Source organism: Equus asinus, chromosome X (assembly GCF_041296235.1).
Source record: "Equus asinus isolate D_3611 breed Donkey chromosome X, EquAss-T2T_v2, whole genome shotgun sequence".
Taxonomy (NCBI): Eukaryota; Metazoa; Chordata; class Mammalia; order Perissodactyla; family Equidae; genus Equus; species Equus asinus.
Genome location: NC_091820.1, coordinates 64806720 through 64824165, shown reverse-complemented (window position 1 = coordinate 64824165; position 17446 = coordinate 64806720). Strand labels below are relative to the sequence as shown.

General features: G+C 36.3%; 1 protein-coding gene and 1 long non-coding RNA gene across 3 annotated transcripts; one reads left to right on the top strand and one right to left on the bottom strand.

The window, feature by feature from the left end:
• Positions 1 to 1112: 1112 nt before the first annotated feature.
• Positions 1113 to 14067, bottom strand: LOC106838363 (TLR adapter interacting with SLC15A4 on the lysosome-like). Of its 2 annotated transcripts, none has more exons than XM_070502635.1 (2): positions 13546 to 14067; positions 1113 to 6014 (listed from the first exon to the last, which is right to left on the bottom strand). In XM_070502635.1, exon 2 carries the CDS (start codon positions 5970 to 5972, stop codon positions 5049 to 5051), a length of 924 nt encoding a protein of 307 aa, XP_070358736.1. In that variant the 5' UTR covers positions 5973 to 6014; positions 13546 to 14067; the 3' UTR covers positions 1113 to 5048. The 2 variants fall into 2 exon arrangements, with proteins under 2 accessions (XP_070358736.1, XP_014707870.1); XM_014852384.3 differs by lacking the exon at positions 13546 to 14067 and adding an exon at positions 7049 to 7269 and having other exon boundaries at positions 1114 to 6014.
• On the top strand, positions 7441 to 14192 carry LOC106838364 (uncharacterized). The gene is made up of 3 exons (XR_011499777.1): positions 7441 to 10418; positions 13501 to 13668; positions 14061 to 14192. It is a non-coding gene; the product is annotated as an uncharacterized lncRNA (long non-coding RNA).
• The last annotated feature ends 3254 nt before the right edge of the window (positions 14193 to 17446 follow it).

Sequence of the window (17446 nt, the reverse complement as noted above, 5' to 3'; positions counted from 1 at the left end):
TCTTTCAGGTAGTATCTTAATCTCTGCCAACATCACACAGAAAAACAAACTAATGTAGCTATGGCATTTGCTGCTGAAACCTACGACTCCTTCAGTGACTCTTCCACAGAGGTTCCAATCATCATCATTACACTTCAGTGTAATAGGAAATGTTTCATTAAGCTTAAAAAGTTTATATTTCTCTCATCCAGTGTTTATATGATTTCTCTTTAAGAAGTACGTACCTGAGGCCCTCCTGGTGGTGCAGGGGTTAAGTGCACACCTTCCACTTTGGCGGCCCGGGGTTCACGGGTTCAGATCCTGGGTACAGACATGGCACCACTTGGCAAGCCATGCTGTGGTAGGCGTCCCACATATAAGGTAGAGGAAGATGGGCATGGATGTTAGCTCAGGGCCAGTCTTCCTCAGCAAAAAGAGGATTGGCAGTAGTTAGCTCAGGGCTAATCTTCCTCAAAAAAGAAAAAATAAAGAAAGAAGCATGTACTTTAAATTTCCTTCGTCAGAAATAAAAATTTAAATCATAATGCTATAAAGTTTCTCAAGCACTTGGAAAAAGCAAGGCAAATATTTTTCTTCCTGTAATATATCCCTGTAGAACACAAAAGTGATCCCTCCCAGCAGTAAATAAGGCTATTGAAAGAATTAAATAAGATAATGTGAGTAAAGCTCTTAGTAGAGTGCGTATCATATAATAAATACTCAAAATGGTAGCTATTAATATTACTGAATGAAAATGACTATTAATATCATTCTCCCTGTTAGGTAGACAGGCATTTAACAGGTAATAAAATTTTCAGTTACATGGATAAAATTCCATACTAGAAATTTTGTTTGTCTTTTTAGTTGCTATATCATAAGAAGCAAGGGTCCAGTGGGAGAAAACAGAGTGGCCAAGGTAGTCATGGTAGGAGGACTCCAAAGGTTGGGGATAGCAGCTTCATACCAGTTGGCGCAGAAATATTTCAACATGTTTAATAATCAATAGAGACACACTGGTTGAATGGCAACCAAATAGCAGTCCTAGATACAAGGTGCAGACTAGATTACGAACAGGCTAAGCAGGCAGAACTACAAACATAGGCTATCTACATACTTATAACTTTCATGGCCCTAAAGTTGGATTGTGATGATTTACTTTTATCCTTTGAGTCTACATCAACTGGACTTTTAAACTCACTGAGAAGCAGCAATTGTATCAATTTTGTTCACTATTTATTCCTATCACCTATCACAGTGCTCAGTAAAGAGTGAGTCAGTTTCTGTTAGTACCTGAAGTGTCCTGAGGATATGTCTATCTAGAGGGTGGAAAGCTGTGAGCATTCATTCTGATTTTGAACTGACCTTGGAGACCTGCTTCAGGTGCAAGCTGGTCCCATATCATTTGAATCCTTAGATATCAATTCCTAAGCCTCACCTAAGGAGAAGAATACAACGATGCTCTACAGTTACATGGCTCCCCTAAAGCGGGACTGAACCCTTAAAGGAGAGAGGCAGAACCATACAAGTCACTGGGATCTTGAGCTGTTTTTCAATTCTACTCAAAGTTTATTTGGCAGATATGGATCCAGTTTATAATTGTAGACAGAAATCAATTTCAGGAAATAGCTTACCTATGAACTTGACTCGCTCTCGGACAAAACCAAGGTCTTATGACAATTTACGTTTCTCATAATAAACTGCCTCTATTCATTTGGGGAAGTAAAAACCAGAACTGCATTGCAATTCTGTAAGCTACAAATTTCTCAGCTTCAAATAGAAATAGCAGAACAAGTCAAAGAATTAGCTGCCCATAGCAGTGATTTAGTATTTTTAATTTATGTGAATATAACTTAATTTGGTTCTCATCATTTTTATAGATATGTTCTTAAATATAATTATTTAAAAGCTATTTCATAAAATCGGAACAAATCATGTTGTGCATTTACACTATAATAAGCATGACACCAACACATAATAAGACCATTTTTACAAATTTCTACTAGAACTTGAAGAAAAGAACACAGTGTTAAATGTCACTGGGCAACATTTTGATCCCCATATAACTGGGGATCAAAAGTCCCAAATTTCTGATAAGAATTTTTCAAAAGGGCAGTTATCTTTATTTTAACAATATGAGAACACTTTTTGCCATCATTTCTTTTTTTGATTTCAAATATTATTCTGTTTTTCATGGATTTTCACATATATATAGTTGATTGGCTAATTTTCTATACAAATGACTAATCATGAAAAAATTAAATCACTTTCAATTTGATTTAATGGGTATTTGTTGTTATTGATTTATTGATTTCTTTGTTTCCTGTAGTGAATGAAAACCACTGTCCACTTAACCACACATTATTCCAGTTTACTGAACATACTAATCCTCATCAAGCCACCCCTCCACCCTTCAATCAAACACACATTATGTATTAATCCTTTATTAGTCAGATTACCTGAAGATTCATTTTATTTGAAGATAAATACACACACACACACATATATATATATATAAAGATCTACTTTACTCATGCCCCCAAAGAAGCCCTACAAAAAGGGAAATAGTATGTGGAAAGATGTGCCTAGAGAACTGCCTATTTTGTTACTCCACTTCCAAAAGACAGTTTTAATAAGACCCAAATATTAAGGGTAAGATTGGAAAGAGCTAGAAAGCCTGCTTACAATCTTGAAAGGATCAGCTCAGTGTTATCTCCAGTCTTAAGCACATCAGGGAAACTGACTTCTTTTGGAGACTAACCCATGAGACTAATAGATAAAGCCTAAAAATTCCTGGAGTCCAGTATAGACTCTATCCCTTGAATTGGTTTCAATGATTCAAAGACGCTCCTCACAGAAAATTACCTGAGACTGGGTCAAACCCATTCTGGGCCCTACAATAGTGACTCGAAATCCAAAGATGAGATATAAATTAAACTGACTTATACAGCTATGGAGCAGCACTGTATTGGGCATCATTCTTAACCTTCTCAACTTCTTCCCTGCCCAGAAATATGATGATCCTCCCCAACTGCTGAAGTATTAACATTCTCCATTTTTGTAGAAGCACAAAACTAATATTTTCAACTTCTGAAAAAGTGAGACAGAAAGAAATTCATCGTTCCATGCATTTCAAATAACATCTTAAAAGAGAACAATATGATCATGTAAGTGAAACCTGTGATGAAACACAGAATGAAGAATGACTACTTAAGGCCAAAATATAAACCACAACATCATATGCATGTTTCATTCAAGCATTAAAAGTAGCAGGTATGAGATGAAGATAAAAAATAACACCAAATTTATCACCTTTCCTTATTTAAATATTACATTGAATTCTTAGGCCATTTTAACAATAAGTGAGTATCTTTAGATAATAAGCATTTTGATCACATAAACAAGAGGGAAAAAATTGAAATCTGAGAATATAATTAAATGCATTTCTGAAGTTGATACTAGTTAAATACTGTGTCTTTTTATATAATACTATGTAGTCAACACTATTGATGACTATATCTGCTTCATTAACAAAGTATTAATAATACCACTATATCTAAAAAAACTTCTCACCAATAATGTTGCCCAATGACATTTAATTCACTTCAGAAAATATAAAATTTAGCATCAATATTTTATCATTTTGGTAATTCACAGTAAAATGTACAAATTCAGCAATATATAAGACAATGTACACACAACTATTTTTCAGTATCTATAAGACACTAAGTCAGTGTTTCCAAAACCTTTAGCCATCGTCTCTTCAGAATTAAATGTCTGAATGATGCATGTGGACTGGGAGGGTTATGGGAGAATGTGTTGGGGAAAGGAATGATGAAGATAAAAACAAATGATAAACTAGGGGTACTTATTATTAGACTACAGAAATTTGACGAGGATGAAAATAAACTAAGAATTGTGTGATCACAAAGAACAAGCTTTGAGGGCATTGGGGTAACTCATTGTACAAAACTTAATCAAAGACCAAAAAGATAATTGGAAAGGAATATGTGATTACTAATGCACAAATCTTATTAATGAATAATGCAATTATAACAGTTTCATAACAGAAATTCATACTATTTTATTTTACAAGCAAAAGTGAATGCCAATCATTTTACTATATCTAGGAGAAGTGTGAACTGTTAAGTGTGGGTCTTGTTTCCAAGTCTGCAATAAATCGTACCATTCCTTTAGGTATGTTTTGTTAATTAATTTATTTAATTTAGATTCCAAAATTATCATAACATCCTGCTAACTTTTATCCTAAACCAGGATCATGATTGAAGATAATCTGAGAAGTGTAAAAAGTTGCAAAGAGAGCCTCTTCATTTCTAGCTGGTGGTTCTCTACACTTTGTTCACTTTACCTATATGCTTTCCTTCCTGCCATTCCTGAAAACCACCATGCACAACATACTGATATAAAAATGTTGTTGCTTGTCCCAGGAAAATTCAAAAGAATCAAATTTCAATGGCTAATTCTCCATTTTTTCTTAAGGCTTCCTTCCATATTTCTTTCAAATATCATTTAAATCCAACTTTTGTTTGAAGAATTCTCACTAGTTTATTCTGATTGTCAGTGTAAAAGATCCTGTATGTTGAAAACAAAAGGAAGGATGTTAAGCACTACTCATACGTCTTTAACCATTTTTGTGAAGAAACAAAAGCTCCTGTTTCATATAGTTTTTAGTGTTCCTTTCAGTAACTGACAGCAATAATCCTGTCTTTGTCTCACTTTTTTTTACCACTTTTGTGATAAAGGAAGCTGATGTGTGAGAGTTATGTAATTGATTTGGGATATCTGTGGCAATTCAATAGATAAGCACATGCGGAATATACAAACTTGAATGTGGCAACCATTAAAGACATCAAAACAGTTAGAAAATATGGTTATAAAACTTAAGTATTAAAATTATTTCCTACAAGAATGCAGATGTACCATTGGTCAAATAATTTCTCGAAAAATGTAATAACCACACCCCAAAGGAGGCCTGATGTGACATAAGTCAAAGAAAACTATTGTTTGTCCAGTCTCTTAATTCAGTCCAACCAACCCACAACTGGTTCCTATTATAGATGTGATAAAAGTTCTCTACTTCTCTGGTTTGATATTTGTAAGTTAGGAGTGCTCAACTCAGAATTGTTTCCATGGGAAACGTTACGAAGATTACATCTTGCTAAAGATTGTAGGAGAGCTTCCCGAGCTTTCGATTCCTCTATGTTCTGCTCTTGAGAGATTTGAAGGCTAATTTGATTTACATTATTCATTAACAAATTGGAAGCCATAAGATTGGTTATGGAGTGGCACCTAGTGAGATTTTCTTCCAAAAATTGTTTGTAGAGTTCGTCCACCTTTTTTTCCATATAACTATTAAGCATAGAATTAGAGAGGGGCTGCTTATGAAACAGCATACTTTTGTCTCGAATTTCATCCCCATTCAAAAGCTTTGAGGCAGGTAGATTCTCTAGAGGCTCAATGACAGGAGAATGACCCCATGGTATATCTACTGAAAGTAAAAGTGGACCATTAAAAGCATCATCACGTATGTGTTCCACAAAGCAGCCCGAGTCATACATGTTTCCCACATGGTCTCCTCCAATCTGTAGGTCAGGATAATGCTGGCAAATACTTGTACATGACCAAGATCGGTATAAATCCAGTCGTCTTTCATCATGTTGTTCTCTCTTTGGAATGGGCAATGCAACAGACACATTTCCTGGAAGGGATGCACTTTTGCATTTTGCTACAGTTATCTCATCCACAGATTTTATTTTATTTTTACTATTACTTTGCTCTGTTAAGCATTCTTTCACAACCTTATCTTGATTTTCCATTTTATCAGAGGAAAGTGAATTGTATTCTACATCTAAAAGCTGCTTTTTCCAAGTTTCCTTTTCATCATTTGAGGTCTTCTTATATGTAAGTGGTCTGCAATATTTTGTATATTTCTGTTCTTTGTATAGGAATTCAATTAGGAAAGCTTCTCCAAGCATTTTGTTAGACAATGTTTCTAAACAGAAGAGTGCAGTATATTCCTGTAATATAAAAGAACTCATTAAGGCAACATACATTAAAATGTCAAATGAAGACTCATCTCCTACATGAAACACATGTGATTTAGAGAGGCAGTATTGCTCAAAGGATAGAGAATAGGACCAGAAGTAAGGTGACTTGGGTTTCGATTCTGCTATTAACTTTTTAATATCAGGTAATTTATTTACCAATCCTGGGCCTCGATTTTCCTATCAGTTAAATGGTGATAATAATACTCCCTGATTTCTTTACAGGCCTATTATCAGGATAATATTATATGGTGTACATGCAAGTGTTTTAAAAAGTACACTTATACAAATTATATAATTATTTTAATACATATATTTAGGTGTTATAAATGATTTACTTAAAAGTTATTAAACTGCCTAACCCTTTCTCTATCTTCAAATAGCCTACTTAAAATCAAGCCTACTTTCAAAGAATTGGTCTTAACTGTGCTTTTATTAATGTCATTTGAGTCAAACATTAGAAAAATTACTATATTTTTTAAATGTATACAAGAGATGGATATTTATATATAGTTTGAATTCACGAAAACTTTCTGATTTAAACTATGGGTGTAGCCACTTACTTTATCAATAATCTCAATGCAAATAGGTTTGTCAAATTCGTTATCATGCTTTTTTCTTTTTCTTCTGTCTTTCTCTCCCTCCCTTTACCCCGCTTTCTCTCTCTCTCTTTCTGCTTTCCTTTCTCTTTCTCCTTTCCTCCCTGCCTCTCCCTCCCTCTCACCCTTCCTTCGTTTCTTTTCTTTTAGACAAATCTTACTTCCAAAAGTACTTATTTCAGTCTTTTTAATGGTTCTTTCGCGCAATTTTAAGACTTCTAATTTTCCCTATAAATTCTACAAGGGTACAAAAGGAAAAAGCAGACTTGATTTAAGACACAATTTTCTTTTTATAGATCTATAGCGTCTACTATAAATGTTTTCAGAAAACCTACTTATTGATATATAAAGGCTTTTTGGAAGAAAACAAAACTATATGAACCAAAATATGTAAGAATTTAGACTTACTTTTCTTGAATGTCAGGATATCTAAAGATTCAGTCTTCTGAGATTCCAACAGTACAAACACAGGAAAGTCCCTTTTGACTTGTTTCTCAGCTTTTGCTTACATCTCAGAAAGATAACTTTAACCACACAAAATGAATTGGTTCTGCTTTCCATTCAAACCCTAGGACTGAACGAAACTAATAGGAAAATACAGTGGGTTGGTCACATATATGATATGGTAGTGCTCACATACCAAAAGAGGATCTTGAAAGTGTTTATTCAAGATGCAAAATACAATGACGGTGGGAAATGTTAACAGCAATAGCTTTCCTCATTCATGTGAAGATGAGACAAGACTATTTTATTTTTTTTAACTAAACAAAAGCAGTATGGTAACCAGCATATTTTGTAACAATTAATAATTAAAAATAACTTAAATGGCCATCAGTAAGGCAATGGTTAGATAAATTAAGATACATCTATTACATGAAATACTAAACTCAGGATTTTTTATGATGGAATGATAATAAGCATCTATTAAGTAATTACTACATAATAGTCATTCTAAATGTTCTACATATGCTACATAATTTAAAACAAGAGCTCTTATCTCCATTATACAGAGTAAACAAAGACAGAGAAAGGTTATTTACTTGTTGAAGGTCAGAAAGCTGGTAAATGGTGGAACTACAATTTTCACCAGGCAATTGAATTCAGAACCTATGCTCTTATCACTACACTGTATTACCTCTGTGTGTACTGATGGACTGCAAGTTGTAGAACAATATATACAGTATGATTCCATCATGTATTGAGTGTGTACTATGTGCCAGTCACCATTCTAAATACTTTACATATACTGACTAAGTTAATCCTCATACCATCTCTATGAAACAGATATTATAATCTCCATTTTACCTATGAGGAAACTGAGGTGCATAGAAGTTAGATAAGATGCCCAATATCACACAGTTGTAAGTGACAGTCTGGGTTTGAACCCAGGCAGCCTGGCTTCAAAGCCTGTGTGTTTAACTTCCCTGCTATAACTGACCTTTTCTTACTTTTACTTGACTTAATGTATGTAATTATGTTTGTGGAAAAGGATACAAATCAAATTGTTAATAGTGGTTTCATCTGGGAAGAGGGTGACAAGGAGAAGGTGAAGGGGTAATTTTACTTTTTACTCCCTATATTTCTATATTGTTTGAATTCTTCTACAACGAGCACGTATTCTTGCATTATTTGCATGTTTGAAAAACAATTCACATACTTAAAAGGATAAGAAAAAAAGCTATACTACCGTCTTTAGAATGTATTTTCCCAATCTCACAGGTGTCTGGTGCATTCTTTAGAATGATTTTAAACTCAGACCGAACTGCCAAAGTAGATTGCGAAGCATAAGCAAAATTTCTACACAATTGATACTTTTGGCTACAATTATCAATACAGGTTTTGTTTGACAAATAATTATTTCTCGGGCCCGGCCCTGTGGCACAGCGGTTAAGTTCACCTGTTCTGCTTCTCAGCGGCCCAGGGTTCGCCAGTTTGGATCCCGGGTGCAGACATGGCACCGCTTGGCATGCCATGCTGTGGTAGGTGTCCCACACATAAAGTAGAGGAAGATGGGCACGGATGTTAACTCAGGGCCAGGCTTCCTCAGCAAAAAGAGGAGGACTGGCAGTAGTTAGCTCAGGGCTAATCTTCCTCAAAAAAACCCCAAAGAACAAATAATTATTTCAAAGTAAATTATCACAAACATCCTATAGAATAAGTTAATTCTAATTTTGTATGCCATACCACCCAATTTCTTTTGGGCTGTGAAAGGTATTCTCTTGTAAGAAATAGTGTATTAATCTAGCTTGGCACCAAGGGAATGGCTCACAGCGAAGTGAGGAAATATGTCACAATACCACACCAGAAAGATTATGAAAACAATTGTAAAAAATGTATTTTATACATCTACTACCACAAAAGAATACTAAAAGAAAATGGAGATCTCAAGTTGTTCCTAACCTATACTCCTTCATTGATTATATCCCATCTCCTTTGCCTCCTTCACCCCTATATGGAGCTGATCCAAATTCTAGCGTCCCCTGTCCTAAAGATCTCTGCCTTTCACTACCATCTTTTCATTCTTGAATTGCTGCAGTCACTTCCAATCTTGCACCCTTTCAAATCCACTTGACATGTTAGACTGATCCACCTTTCACACAAACCTGCTAAATCCTTCAATGGCTTCTAAGAATCCACAGATCAATAATAAGAATAGATAAAATTTATTGAGTGCCTTATAAGGGAAAGACACTCTTAGGCAACATCTTCACTTATTTAACCTTCACAGCAAATCTGCAAGTTAAGATTTTTCGCATTTTTACAAAACCAGGAAACAGCCTCAAAAAGACCAAAAATCAACATCTAACATGAAACCTGAAGGTCTATGTGCTTTTCCCTGTTTACTTTCTCAGCTTTTATTCCTTTACTTGCTCCCAAAACTCCAATTATTGTGTTGCTTTATGACTGTTCCTTCTACCTAAAATTCCTTTATTCTTATAATTTTCTGGCAGACTATGCATCCTCAAGGTTTCATTTTAGCTCTCATTTCTTCAGGGATACCTCCTTGATCCCACCCAAGCTGGTTTAGATATCTCTACATTGCATTTACCTCATATTATCAGTTATCACTCTCTGGGTTCCTTGAAGGTAAATGCTTTGTTTTATTCAAATTGATGTGGTTGTTCCCAAGCAACATTCAAATAATCTGGCATTTATTATCATCAATAATAATTATCAATTTCTGAACTACCTAAATGTCAGACCGTGTGCCAAACACTTTTACATACTCAATTCACTTAATCTTCACGATGATGCTGTCAGGTAGGCATCACCATTCTCACTTTAACAATAGAGAAACCGACATTCATAAAGAACTAATTTGCCCAAGTTCCATAGTTATTGAGTGGTAGAATCATGGAATCCAAATTTGCCTAACACAAAAGCTGGCGCTGAGGTTCTTTGGCATTTCACTCTCATTTTCCATTGCCCATTTCTAGCAAACTCAAAACATCCTGTAAATATCGCTGTCTTCAACTACTGGAAAATGTTAAAATTTGAAAATAAAAGCTGGAATAATAAGCTGCGAATGCAGTGAAGAGAAAGCGGACATTAAACCTCTGAGGTCATCAAATTACACAAGAGGAAAAGGAAGTGCTAGGAGAGTCATCGACTATTGCACTCACTATTACACAAACCAAAAGGTCAACTCCCAGAAGGAAAGGGTGCCCAGCAAATCACGTCCTCAAGAAAGGAGGGGGGTTGGAGAGGGAAAGGAGGCACCTCCCTGGGCTAGGAGAAAAGGTAACAAAAGTTGCTATGGTGGTCCCGTTCCACCCAGGTAAGCATTGGGACCATTTGTTCTATCCCTTAAACCTAGGCAACAGAAGTTTTAATTTGTCTCTTTTCTTCACTTATTACATTGTATTTTGGCCATTTTCTCCCTCAGACGTCTCGGGCCTTCATTCGCTGCTGCGGCTGCCAAGCACCAAAGCTCGTGCTCGCCACTATTCTCAAGCAGGGAGATGGGAGAAGGAGCAGCAGGAATGCAGAGTCCATTTGCTCTTAACCCCTCCTCCCCTGGGCCTGGCACGTGAGGAGAGAAAAGAGGCCTTAACTGGAGTTTATCACCCCTGAGTTCAGCCTGTCCCCGGGCCAGTGGGGGGCTACTGCCTCCTCGTCACAAAGCTCCTGGCGTTCAGGAACGAGCGCTCCCTGCGCCACAAGGGCACTTGTTTCTCAGCCAATCCGGAGCACAGGGGCCGTTGCCAAGGGCCCTGGAGGAGGGCAGGGCCTAGCGCTGGGATTTTGCGTCTTGTAGCTGAGCCAAAAGCAGGAGTGAGGTGGCTGACTCCGGGTTACTTCTGCAAAGTAGCCTTGGAATGGAATCAGTGAGCTCCATTAAAGTCTATTATACCAGCGTTTTAGGGTCTAGGGAGGTGAGTGAAAAGAAAAGGGCCTCAGCAGGCAAAAAAGATTAGAGTGAAAACATTCTAGTTGGAGACTTCAGGATTGTGCTAAGACATCCCCTTCTTGCCTTTCATCTTTCAACTCCCTCCTGTCTAAATTTTTAGGGGTAGGAGGTGCAGGGGAGAACAGAGAATGTAGTTAATGCCCTCAGCCAGGTTGTCCTCTGGAAACTGATTGATCTGGAACGTTTCTGTGTCCTGAGCTCAACCATCTTAAGGGCTTGCAATAATTTTGCATATGTTTCAAATGGAAGAGATAAAGAACGCTGTTTAGGATGAGAGAGGAAAAATGCCAATGAGTGAACGGCCAAAATCCTCAGAGAAGACTAGGTAACTTCCAAAAGACAACCTGATAGTTAATTTCTAAGAACAAGGTGTATTTGCATAGATCAGACATTTCTTAGATTAGAATTTAGATGAATTATATTGACCAGGATGTAAGAAGTTTTACAGAATAGTGCTTTCCAACAGCAATATATTGTAAGCCACATATGTAATTTTGAATTTTATACTAGCCATTTAAAAAAAAGAGATGAGATTTTTAATATATTTTATTGAACATGAAATATATGTTATATCATTGCAACATATCAGTACAAAAATAGAGATGTTATGTATTCATTTTTCACATTAAGTCCTCAAAATCCAGTATGTATTTTGCATCTTATAGCACATCTCATTTTGGACTGGCCACATTTCAAGTGCTTGATAGTCACACGTGGCTAGTGGTTATCCCATTAAATAGTTTAGTTAAAGAAACCATTGTATGGCTAATAAACTCATTCTGCAAAGTTATGGAGAAACATGAAAACTGAAGGATTTGGAATTTATTATGAATGGTTGACAGACATTCATCACACTCCTGCGTGTGTCAGACACCATGATAGGCTCAGGGAGGAGTGAGATTTGATCTCAGCCCAGAAAGAGGGCACTGCTTTTGCATAAAAGCTTGTCAGGGAGATTAAGGATTTCATCTGGGTACAAAGAAACAACAAGAACAAGAAACAGTTTAAAAAAGAAAAATACGGGCCATGTGACTAGTTTTTTTTTTAAACGTTATGATTTATGTTATTGGATATGGTACTAAGAGTCTCTAAGAGGGAATGATTAGGAATTAATAAAGACCACAACGAATGCAGCAGAGGACTCACCCAACTGTTGGTCTGTGTCTCTCAAACTGTAACATAAAAATTATCTGGAGGGCTTATTAAAACATTCCTGGGACCCACTCCCAGAGAATCCGATTCTGTCGTTTTGAGGTGGGGTAAGGCTTATGCTGCTGGTATTGTGAAGCCCTCTCAGACTAGCACTTGTTTAAGCAACTGTTCTTCTCTTAATGGGTTCCTCTGAAAAGGTTTTGAAAGGTCACTATAAAAATGTGACTTAAGTCACATGCGCCATGCTTTTGTAATTTTAAAAACGAATGAACCTCATAAAGTGGAAATGTTGCATTTTGGAATTTCAGAAATTTCTCAGCTATTGGTTGGAAATATGCAGTTTTCTAAGCATGACTGGATTACATTTTCAAGTTATCAAACAAAAACCCTACTGACATGCACTTTCACAGAAATCCCACTTGAATAAGCTGGGGTTTGTACTTGTTAAGTTGCTTTCACATGTTTTCTCATTCTAGCATCAGAAGTTTTATGCAACAAAATTGCTCAAGATCGTCATGTTAAAATATAGAAACCTCAAACTTTAAAATTTATGTTATAGTTATTATCAAAAAAATTATAATTATAAAATATGTTTAAAAGATAGCCAACTATTACAATTTTACTTTAGTAGTAGTGTGTGTTTCAGGAGAAAAGACAATGGAGGAAATAGTCTATTAACACATGATGCAAATCTAACAGTTCATATGAGAGGACATAGCATGAACTGGCCACTTTTATCCACTCACATATTTGTAAATCTTAATCCCCTGGTGTGTTTATTTTGTTTTACTTTTTTGCCCCATGAATTTTATCTGTATACTTAGGCATAGTCTCCAATTATGGTTTAGAACATATACTGTGTTTCCCTCAAATTTAAAAACTTGGTATTATGTCCATTTCCTACAGAGAGCTACCATAGATATTAGTATAAATTAATGCAGAGATGAGTTCAAAAGCCTGCTTCAACTGTTAGCAGAATGTTCATACCACTTCATGTGCAGTATGACATCAATCTGATAAATATTCATAACTCATTAGACATATTTAGTCCTGACTGACCTTATTATAATTCTTCATATATATATATATAAAACATATTTATGTATTACATATATACTCTATATGTGTATGTGGTGTGTATATATCACAAAAAAATTACCTTTTACTCCTCAAATATCACACAATTAAAAGCTGTTCCTTTTCCATAGCATAATGGATGGAGAAAGTAAAAATAAAACAAAATTTGGGGATCAGTTGATTAACATATTTCTCTCTCTCTATATCTTTGTCTATCTAGGTGAAACAGAGACAGGAAGAAGTTATCAGAATTTTAGATACTTACAAAATAAAGTATGAATTAATAGATATTTCTCTCAGTTTGGAAGTACTCGAAGAAATGAAGATGAAGGTTTCCACTCCGCACTCTCTACCACCTCAGATATTCAATGGCAATGAATATTGTGGAGTAAGGATAAATGTTCATTTTTGTTTTACTTTCACTTCATATCTTAAGGTCATATACATGGGGAAATAATACATTTATAGGGTTTGAGGGGCTGCTTTCTCCATTTATAAAATAATTATGTTCCCAAAGTCAAGGCAATTTATACTTTATTATGAAAATGAAACTATATCATGCTGCTTATTTTGGGATACTTATGTAGTATTTTTCATCATATATTATAGTATGAAATGACTGATGCTCTGGGAAAAATTTTTTATCTAACTTAGTTGGCAGAGGTTTGCAAAGGCCCAGGAAAGATAATTAGCAAACTTACCTAGACACTTAAGTTTAATGACTTCATAATTGGGAATTTATCAGCATTGATATTAAAAGTTAATTTTAATTCCATTTAGGATTTTGAAATGTTTCATCAGGCAAAGGAGAACAAAGAGATTCTGAAATTCCTGAAGATGGAATGAATGAGCAGTTCATGATACAAAAGATGTTTACTGACATTGATCTGCGTATACATCTATATTCACCAGTTACTTTTAATTATAACAATAAAACTTTCATTAAAGATAATTGCTACCTAGATTAAGTTGTAATCACTAACATGTTTGTCTTTACTATTTCAATCATGCATTAAAATCATTTTTCTATTACACTGTGAACATTTTATACAGCTGTGTAAAAAAAATTGTTAAATACTTAGCATCAAACTTTTCTTCTCACTAATAGTTGTCAATTTATAGGCATGAAATATACTTTTAGTGCAATTTTATATTTACTTTCAGCTTTATTTTTTAAATGTTTCTCAGTATATTTAACAAAGGCTTAGATACTGTAATGGAGCTGTTTAAAAAAGAGAGAGAAAAAAGCAGATCCCTGGGCCCCATTTTAAGTCCTCCTAAATGGAAATTGGAGAGGGAATAGGCATATGTATTGTTAACAACCTCCACAGGTGATTTTTTTTTTCCTTTGTACACTAAAGTCTGGAAACCAATACTAAAGAATAACAACAATTTTAGGTCACCCCTCCCTTGACCTCCACTTCTTTTTTTTTTCCTTAAAGATTGGCACCTGGGCTAACAACTGTTGCCAATCTTCCTTTTTTTTTTTAAGGATTGGCACCCGGGCTAACAACTGTTGCCAATCTTTTTTTTTTTTCTGCTTTATCTTCCCAACCCCCCACCACCCCCCCCCCCCCCCGCCCCGTACGCAGTTGTATATCTTAGTTGCATGTCCTTCTAGTTGTGGGATGTGGGATGCCGCCTCAACGTGGCCTGACGAGTGGTGCCATGTCCCCACCCAGGATACGAACCCTGGGCCACCGCAGCGGGGCACGCAAACTTAACCACTCGGCCACGGAGCCGGCCCTGACCTCCACTTCTGATAAAAAAACGGTAGTCTTCTTTCAAACCTGTTTCTCCTCCTGTGGTTTCCATCTTGTTGAATGGTAAATCCATCCACTCAAACTCCAACTCAGAAACTTGGGAGTCATCATTAATATCGCCCACTCCCTAACCCCCATATAAGCAATCAATCACCAAACCCTAGATGAGCTAGTCTTAGTATCTCAGTTACCCCACACTTCTTCAGCTCTCCAGCTATTGCGGTTGTTTGTATCTTCGTCACTCTTGTCTGCACTACTGCAATAATATCTTAGCTCACTAATTCCGGTTTTACTATTCTAATACCTCCCCTCCACATTGCTGCTAAATCAGTGCTTTTCAACCTTGACTGAACTTTGGAATCACCTGAGGAACTTTAAAAACCATAATGTCTGGATACCTCTTTAAGGATCCTAAAATGCAGCTAAAGTTTAGAACAATAGCATTAGAGAGATCTTTCTAAAACATAAGTTTAATCAAGTCTACATAGCCTGCAGCAGAAAGTTCTCACAGTGTGGTGTAGGAAAACCGCATTCCTCAGAATCATTGGGCCAAATATGCAGATTCCTAAACCCTCTCCCAGGTCTCTAAAGTGGAGGCAAAGATATTTGAATTTTAAATGAGTAGCTCCAGATGACAATTAATTTTTGAGACGTGTTGATCCATGGGTTAAAATCTAAACTCCATACTCATTCTCTGAAACATGCTTCTGTAGATCATTCTTTTCCCACCTTTTAGTTACATCCGCCTCTCTCCCCCATTAATCTTACTTACCCATTTGTAGTTTCCTAAATGTATCAGCTTTGCATTGTCTTGCCTCTTTGCCCACACTTGCAGGCCTACATAGTCCCGCCATCTGCTTGACAAGTAATTACTGATATTTGAAGTAAAACTCCACTAGGATGCTTTCTGTGACCTTTTCCCCTAATAGAATGAAATACCGATTTTCTTTATGATCCAGAAGGTACCCAGTACCTACTTCTATCTGAGCACTAGTTAATAGTTTAGAACTATTGCCTCCCTTGAAAGTCATAGTTGCCAACATTTCTTTAGTGCTCACTGTTTAAGGCATTGTTCTAAGGTGCTTTACATGAATTTATCTCATTTAATCCTCACAATCCTATGAGGTAGGTGCTATTATCATCCTCATTCTACGGACAAGGAAAATAAGTTGCCAAGTAATAATTTTCACAAGGCTATACAGCTAATAAGTAATAAACCCAGATTTTGGCCCCATTGCATAGGAAAAGTAAAAGGCCCTTTTTGGACAGAAGGGAGAAGGATCTGAAAGGAGAGAAGGCCCAACAAGTTGAGTCAGTGGTGTGGTTCCCTATAAAATGAGTCCCATAGATTGGCCCTTCTTATGGTCAAAATCTTCAGAGCATTGGGAGAATAGAGTCCTTAAAAATCCCAGCTGGTTTTAGGGGGATCAGAAAACAGAAAAAACTGGTGCTTCTTATTTCCAAACTCTAGCCAGAGAAATCTTGCAGCCTCTCATTGCACCACAACTGCAGAGTTGCAGTTCTTAAGAGAGGGTCAAGGATAATGGGAATTGAGGGCAGCCTCATAAAGCCCAAATCTCCGTTACATGTAGTGAATGAGAGGGCATCCCAAACTTTCCCATGGCTCCTGTGGAAATGAACAAAGACCAACCAGATGAGAACAATTAAAGGCTATTTTTTCACAAATTGCTATAACAAGGAGTCAGCCACCATCACTTGCATTTTTCAGAGATTCAAAGGTAGGCAAAGGAGTGAGATAGCTTTATAATAGGAAAAAAAGTCTTCAGGTATGCCTTGATTGGAAGCTGCTGGCATGGGGAAGTTGGAAGCAGTCTAACTTACAGGGTATCCTATGTTGCGCTGTTAGAGAGACATATTTGGTTTTCTCCAGTTAGTCCTAAATTTGAAGCAGGGCCAAAAATTAGGGAAGCTGGCAGTTATTGATCAAGTCCTGGTGGTTTTAGATTGATTGCTGCAGAGGTTATTTGATTTCCTGATAGCTTGCGGCAGAGGTTGTGGTTTGGCTTCCTGGGCTGGCTGTTGCAGGTTATGGGTTAGAATTACATTTTTATATAAGGACTGGCCTTTGTGTTTGTATATTTAGTCTCACACTCTACTCCAAGAGAGGATCAAAGGTGGCTGAGTGTGAGCCAGCAGATATAGAAGGCTTCAAGTTCAGGAAATGGATGAGAGACTTTTGTGAACCTGGTGACCAGAGTAGAAGGATATAGCCATATCAACCACAGTTAAAAAATAATTTATCCTTTAAAATAGAGAAAATGCCTACCATGTACAAATGGTTTTTTTCCCCTTTAACACCAGAATTGTCTCTCTAATATGATCAGATTGAAAAGCATCAATGACTCTATTTCCAGCGGTAAAGATGGCATTGATAGTCCAAGG